At 47.9% G+C, this 7,828-nt stretch overlaps 1 protein-coding gene across 1 annotated transcript in view; it reads right to left on the bottom strand.

The window, feature by feature from the left end:
* Spsb4 (splA/ryanodine receptor domain and SOCS box containing 4) overlaps positions 1–7,828 on the bottom strand; it is a gene marked incomplete at its 5' end in the record, with an annotated part of 58,804 nt that extends 50,976 nt beyond the window's left edge. The window contains one exon of the mRNA XM_010608224.2: positions 7,498–7,828. Within this exon, the coding sequence (XP_010606526.1) occupies positions 7,498–7,828 (331 nt within the window). The remainder of the gene's footprint in view (positions 1–7,497) is intronic.

Raw genomic sequence — 7,828 nt, 5'->3', positions numbered from 1 at the left:
AAAAAAAAAAAAAAAAAAAAGTCCCCAGGTGAATGCACACTGAGGTTTGAGAAACAATGATGACAATTCTATGGGATGAGGACCAGCACCATACCCATTATCGTGGGCCTATGTAACCATGCCAGCTCCCTGGTTCTCATCGACATTTTGCTCTCCAGTTTCTGGGAAGGAGCGTTTTCAAGGGGAAGTGGAGGCCTTGGTTTCCATCCTGGTTCTGCTGCTGATTGGTAGATGACCTTGGGCAAGTCCTCCAGTTCTCTGGTCCATCCAGCTCCCACTTAGAAAATGGGGGTCTTGCACTGACTGGGCGGGGGTGGTCTTCTCACTCCAGTGTCTATGCCCTGCCTTCATCCTGCCACCGGCTCCAAAAATGGAGGCCCTTTGTCTCCTCCCCCTTTTCTCATAAATGTCCAACAGTGTCTGCCCACAGCTGGACTGAGCAGCTGTCTCCCCAGAAGCACCACCTTGGCAGCTCCTCGCAACTGATACACTTGCCTGGGTGTTCTTGTCAGACAGGTGCTCACCGGATAGACAAGTCACCATTGGGAGCTACAGCTTTCCAGGGAATCACTCGAATAAGATGCTTACAAGGAAACCTTTGAAACTGCTCATGGAGAAAGCTGAACACCTCCCAGATCATTTGTGACAAATGCACAGTGGCCTCTGAACCTCAGGAACCACTTCCATCATGCATCTTAAAGAACTGAGTCACAACCTCCCAAGGCCAGGATCCCTCAGATTTCACAATGCAGACCAAAATGTAGTCACAGTGGTTATTTTCACATTTAATAACACAGCAATTTGCCAGTCCATGGGAACAGTAATAAGTAGAATTAGCTATTTCTATACCTACCATTTTGTTCATAACTATTCTGTGTCAGGTACTAGACCAGTCACTTTTTATGTATTTTCCACGATTTGACGAAAGGTCTTGCTTAGCTACCCTGGCCCTGCTTTGCTGCAAAATAAATTTCCATTTTTCAGGTGAGCACATTAAAGCGATGACTTGTGCAGGGCCACAGCTTCTTAGAAGCAAGTTAGAGTCCCGGGCTATGAGATCCCTGAGCCCCAGCTGTCTACGAGGCCACACTATGGCCCAGGGGACGCTTGTCCTGACCAAGCCTGCTTTCAAGTGCTGGAGCCAGAATTTCAAAGGCTCCTACTACAGGCGGGATTTGTGTGAAGCTACTGGGGACTGTGTTAAACATGAAAACTCTCCCACAAAGCAGGGCCAGGGCAGCTGAGCAAGACCTTTTTTTCAGTGGAGAGTCTGTTCCTTTTGTGGATAACAAAGAATAGGGACCAGTTTCTGAATGTGGGGATTCTGAATTGAAATGCCTGGCTCATCACCTCGTCTCCAGTCCGCCTGTGTGTGGGGACAGATGTGCTCTGCAAAGCACACAATGAGAGGTGGCAATGGGTCACACAAGGGTCAGACTTCAAGGGGGCTGGCAGCTTGTAGGCAGCACCCTTTATTCCAGCCAACTGTGACTCGAGTCCTACTGTGGTGGAGAAAGGCAAAGCTCTTCAGGTGGTGAGAGGCCAATACATTAACATGCATTTACTGACCGCCTACTATGTGCTCTGCTCCATGGGGTGCTATGAGAAGGCTGGCGAAGAAGGCTAAGATGCATCCTCACCTCAAAGAGCTATCCCATTCAGCATTCACAGCAGCAGCAATAACAGAATGAACCATGTACTATGGGCCTATTCTGTGCAGGTAAATATGCCAGGTTCTTACGTTGATGTGCACACCAAGTGAGGACAGGCTGGACTGCACAGTATAATCTTAGTATCCAAATGTATATGGCTTGTTAGTGTCAAATTCGCATGACTGTACTGTATTTTAAACAAAGCATCACATCACTCACAAGCATTCACCAGGTCCCCAGGATGAGCTCAGCAGGATTACCTGATATCCCGAGTAAGAACAGTTCCTACAGGTAGTGAGCCATGAGCTGGGCCAGGCTTCATTTCTAACACAGCACCAAACAATATATGTACAATTATCCCTGCTGCACAGATGGGAAAATTGAAACTTGAGACAGTGAAGTGGCCAGAAGGGGGAAGAAAGAAATGGAAATCAAATGGCTTCAAATCTAAGATCAAAAGTTTGTGCGGGCCAGGGATTTAGCTCAGTGGTTCTGCCGCCTACCTCACAAGTGCAAGGTACCTAGTTCCATCCCTAGCACCAAAAGAAAAAAAAAAAAGTTTGTACTTAAGGGAAACTGCTTAACTGTCCAAATTTAGGGATCTAAATAATTAAATTATGATACAACCATAGTACAAAAACACGTATCTGTTAGTATAATATAAAGGCACTCTACATTAACTGATAAATAATTGCCAAAATCCATTAGGGAGGGAAAAAGAGAGGCTGAAGGATGTTTACAGTAGGACCTAAACATTTCCTGCTGTAAATATTTGGGAAGGACATATCTGAACGTGCTAATGGAGGGGACCTGGGGAGCTGGAGCACTGGGAAGCTATTTCATTGTGCAGTGTTGTAGTGCTGAATGTTACCAAATGCGCAGCTTACCTTCCAAAAGTAAATATGGAGTCCCTACTGACCATGTATGAGTGCTGCTCCCCATTCCTGCCTGAAGACTTCCTCTCGCTTGAGCAAAGAGGAAAACCCACGTGGAGTGAGTGAATGGGAGCACAGGCAGAAAGGACTAGGTGCTGAGCTGATGCTACATAGACAGGGCTGGGAGTCAGCTGGGGTCAGGACATGGTACCAGGGGAAGGGACAAAGAGGATGCCAGCCGTGGACCTTGGCGGAGGAGCCAGTGCAGACGTCAGGAGGCAGAAGGACACCACCACCTCACTGAAGTGCATGGACATGAAGCAGGAAGGAGGCGGATACACTGCTGAGCAGGAGGAGGGCTCTGACAAGGGGGTGGTGTCCTTGCAGTGTCCTGGTAGAAAACTCACTCTGGCCTTCATCAATACCAGAAGCCTTGGCTGGCTGCCAGTCTCCTCTACTGTGCTATTACGCCAATAAATACTTGTTGGCAGATCGATTAAACCATCTAGGAACAGCGTCTGGAAATGCAGCTTCCTCTGCTTGGTGCAGATGGACAGGCCTTCTCCGTCAGTTGGTCAGTCCCAAGACACCTGCGTTTTCACTCACAGCCCAGAAGCCAGCCCTGAATGCTGACGGGGCCCCCTGAGTAGTCTAGCTACACTCCAGCAGATGGTGCAAGGCAGGCTGGGCCTCAGAGGCTGGTACAGAGCCTGTGGAGGGTAGGCAGGGGAGTGGGTCCTACCTGGATCTCAGCACAACCTCACTGCTTGCTAGCTGTGTGGCCTTGGGCAAATATTTCACCTTTCCAAGACTCAGTTTCCTCATCTATAAAACTGGGATAATAACAGTAACAGTGCCTCAAAAACTTGAGACTGAAAAGTAAAAAAATAAAAAGGAAAAAGAAAATATGAGTAAACAGGGCACAGAACATGGGTGGTATGTGCCAAAAAAACGTGATTATTAACTCTCCTATATTATGCTGCCAGGGACCCCAGGGCCCTTTGTCTGGGCTCTCTTCTCTCCTGCTATCATTCACACACCACTTACCACCCAAGAACTTAAGACACGAGACAAAGCCCTTCTATCCGCCCTCCCGGCCACCAACATGTGGAAAGCGGAGACAGGACAAAATTCTGGAAACCAGCCTAGCAGATTCCAAAGGCCTGCACACTGCCCTGCCCCCACCCAATCCCACCCCAGGGGCTGAACCTCACAGCAGTTGGGACATTTCAGAGACATTCCCCCATTAGTGATCAAGCGTGTCTGATTCACAGCCACAGCTGGGCCTGCCTTTATACAGTTTAGCTTCTCAGAGCACCCTGCAGAGCTCCGTGGTAATCCAGGGGCTCGGAGGACTGGAGATGAAGCAATGGGAGGGAAAAAAACAACAGAGAGTGCATGTCAGGGTCTCATTCCTCAGGTCAGCCCTCTGCCGCACTGCCACACAGCCAGGTGGGGCAGATTCTCCTGGTCCTTCTATCCCTGCCTGGTCTGTAAATGTCTTTGAGAGCTCCCCATGAGTCCAATTACACAGTTACTAGCTGTGTAACCTTGAGTGACTTACTCAAGCTCTCTGTGCCTCAATTTCTTCATGGTAAACTAAAGATTGTAATACAGGTATTAGCTCAAAGAGTTGTTACCAGTATCAAATGAGTTAAAATTTGTAATGCCTAGAACAGATTAATTGCTACACAAGTGGTAACTGGTGCTGTTGTTATTGCTATTATTATTATTTGGGCCCTGGACAACTTGAGTCAGCTTATCCGATTGCCTGGACTTGCTTCTAAGCTTCTCAGCTTACTCAGAGGGCAGAGCCCTTGGATCTGCAGCTCTTTGCAGTAAAGTCCCAGATGCTGAGCCATTTCACTCCACAGTGTCGAGAAAGAACAGTTTCACTTGCAAGAGGTTTGTCAACTTTATGTAATTGCAATAGGAAATTGCACTGTCAGGAGCTCTTGTTCTCAATAAACATACGCTTCAGAGTTCAGTGTGGTAAGGCCTTTCTAAGCCATGCTTTTATAGTCCTAAAATTCAGAAATTGAAAAAGTGATATCCATTAACTTGCTTCCATCACATTAGAGGAAAAACCCCTGTGAAAACCACTTCTTTTTTTTTTTTTTACTCCATAGGTGAATCTCAGAACCTGTCCCACCTCACCTAGTTCACTCGACTAAAGAGCTCTACTTGCTGTGTGTCTGCTCTGTGCAAATGAGCTTTAATATCCCCATTTTGCCAAGGAGAATGCTGAGGTTAAGAGAGACGAGTGCAAATTACCAGGGCCTCTGCTGAGTACTGTGTTCAGAGCCTAATCTGGTCTTGGAGTCTGTGTGGGTCCTCTCATAGAACTTTCTTCCACCATGATCTTTTGGGGAAGCAATCCCAGGGAATAGCCCTATCTTATTGCCTCTGAGCATGTTTCTGACTCTGACCCCCTGAACCCTATTTGAGTCTGGGTTTGGGAACCTTCTGCCATGTCTGCAACTAATGTTGGCTGAGAATTCTTTCCATCTGCAGATCTCCACCTTGAATCACCTTCCTTGCCCCGGGGATTGCCCAGGGTTTCCCCTGGGCCAAGTTGTTCCCAGTCCCCAGGGATCCATGGTCACCCACTATAGGTCTTATCCAGTCCCTTTCTAGTCACCACCCCACCGCTGAACTCCACTGCAATCTGTCCTATAGTCTACCCTGTAGTCAGAGCTTGTGCCAAGCTGAGCATTCACACCTCTGCCCACATAGTGGCTGTTACTCCCGTCTGGGGTATAAACTAGAGTATACCAGACAAGCCAAGTTGTCATCAAATGGACAGACTTGCATGACACAGCATTCTTCCTGGCCCTTCCTTGCCTAACTGAAAAATCGCAGAATAGCGAGGCAGATGAAACACTCCAAGTTTCAGTCTCACTACACTTCTTTAATCACCTAAAAGACCTAAAAGAGATGTCCAGAACACAACTACCCTTCCCACCCCCTACCTACTTGAGCAGTGCACCAGGGAAGAGACTCTAACATTCATGAGGGCTGCAACCTTGTTAGAATATTATTATTTACCGGAAGATCAAGTAACTGATATGAATTCATAGCTAAGAGGAAGCCTACTTTAGGGACCTAACTGTTGGCTTTGCTAGCTCCCTGCAGGGGAGGTCTTTAATCCCAGCCAACATATAAGATAACACCACAGCTGAGAAAGGGACTCAAAACTGTGCCATCTTACAGATGTGTAAACTGAGTTTCATGGCATTAAAGTAATTCACCAAAGGCATAAAACCACTCAGAGCTGGAGACACAGTTGGAAATAAGACTGATCAGACTCCAGAGCCTTGCTATGCTAGCTAGGGTCCTTCTTTTGGTCCAGTGATTAATTTTAAGTAAACTTTCCAATTCCATTTCTTACCACTGGGGTTTGACTGGTCACTGTGTCTAAGAGCATTTCAGACTCTTTCCACCAGACTCTGGGATGACTAAATCAGGACATTCTCATCTGCTGCGAGATTTAACCAGTTACACAGAGAAAACGAGGCAACACTTGCTGTCAACAGCAATCTTACTCCAGCAACTACGGAAATAAAATATGAGCCAGAATGTTACCAAGAATACCCAAGAGCTGAGCATGCCAATTACTTTTCTGTTGCCTGCCACCCCTGAAAACCAGCAGCCCACCCTTTGCTCAAACAAATACAAATTTCACATGATTCAGTGCTTTTCCTTGAGTTCTTTTCTGGAGTGTTACTATCAGTCCCTCAACCAAAGGAGGAACATGGGAAAAGAGTTAGTTTCTGAGGCCAACAGATCTGAGGTAGACCCTGATGCTGACTCTCTAACTCTGCTATTGATTGACTCATCTCTCCAAAAGGGTCTGAAAGATGCCTCACTGGTGGGTAATTATATCTCTCACTTAGAATAAAATGAATAAATTGGATTGCTGGTGGTAAGTACTCTCTCCTGTTTCAGGAGGGGTGTGGCAGGAAGTCAGGGTGGGCAGGTGCTGGTGTGTGGAACTGAGTAAGCCCGCAGTCAGTGCCTGACCTCTGGCTCTGCTCAGCAGGAATTCAGCACAGGACATGCAGCTGTATGGAGGCCACTCTGCATCCCCAAGTGATGCCCCCCTAAAACCAATAATCATTTTTGTTACTATGATTTTTAAATTGCTTCACAGGATGGTTGTGCACATTAAGACCTCAAAGAGTTTTCAAGAGGCCAAACGCAGCAGCCTGTGGGCTTGTCTGCAACCTGCCAAGGTGCTCTGCTTGTCCACACAGAGTTTTCGGCAGCTGCTCACTTTCAAAACTGGGACAGTTCCCACAAACTAGATTTTTGGGCACTCCTGGAAAAATCCAAAGACTCTGCAACCCAGACCTCTCCTTCCCATGAGGTAAAAGCTGAAGGTGAGTGGCTGTTGCCTCCTTCAACAAACAGCTTGCCAGCAAGAGCTGGAATTTCAGTGTTTAGTCCCTGTGAACAGTAAGTAGCTAATAAGCAACAGTTGTTATGATTGTAGCTTATTTCTCATCAGTAACCAGTGTGGATGGCATTTCAGCTCAGTAACTGTGTCTTCCTGTTCCTCTCCTGCTGTGACTACCTTCCGTCCTTTTGTACTTTCCTGTATAGCCTGAAAGATCTGAAGACACTGAGTGAAAGATCTGTAAGGAGTATCACCACGCAAAGCCCTTATTAGGTGCCAGTCAGTGCTCTGAGAACACACGCAGTATTATCTTATTTGATCTTCATGACAGTTCAGAGCTAGATTCCCGTCACCGTGCCATTTTTACAGACGGGAAAATTGAAGCACAGCCTCAGATCACCAAGCCTACAAGGAGGTAAAAATTCAAGTCTAGGTCCCAACCACTACTCTATGCTAGAAGAGCATCCCAACTGCTGTTTCACCAGCTTGTCGTGTTGTCCCTTTCCCACACCCACTAGGGACAGCAGCCTCTGCACCCCAGCCCTCCTAACCCATCACGTTTCACACTTACGATCCAGGCCATTGATGTAGCGCATGGTGACTTCGCAGTGGCCCCAGACGGCACTCACCACCGGGTACAGCTTCTTGCCCTTGAGGCCACGGAAGGCCACGCCCAGGTACTGGCCGTCCACGATGAAGCTGAGCGTGCCCTCATCCATGTCCAGCACGACCAGCAGCGAGTCGGGCAGCGCAAAGGCCTCATCCGGCCCCAGGAAGGCCGGGTAGACCACACCGGGCCGGTTCTTGCCGTCGTGGTAGAGGCGGCTGCGGCCCAGGTCCCAACCCCAGGACTCAGCGTCACTGCCCACCAGTGCGGTGTAGCCCACCGAGTGCAGCGGGGC

Source organism: Fukomys damarensis, unplaced genomic scaffold (genome assembly GCF_012274545.1).
Source record: "Fukomys damarensis isolate Sample0158 unplaced genomic scaffold, DMR_v1.0_HiC HiC_scaffold_37, whole genome shotgun sequence".
NCBI lineage: Eukaryota > Metazoa > Chordata > Mammalia > Rodentia > Bathyergidae > Fukomys > Fukomys damarensis.
Note: the sequence above shows the minus strand (reverse complement) of the source record. Positions and strands in the feature narration are given on the sequence as shown.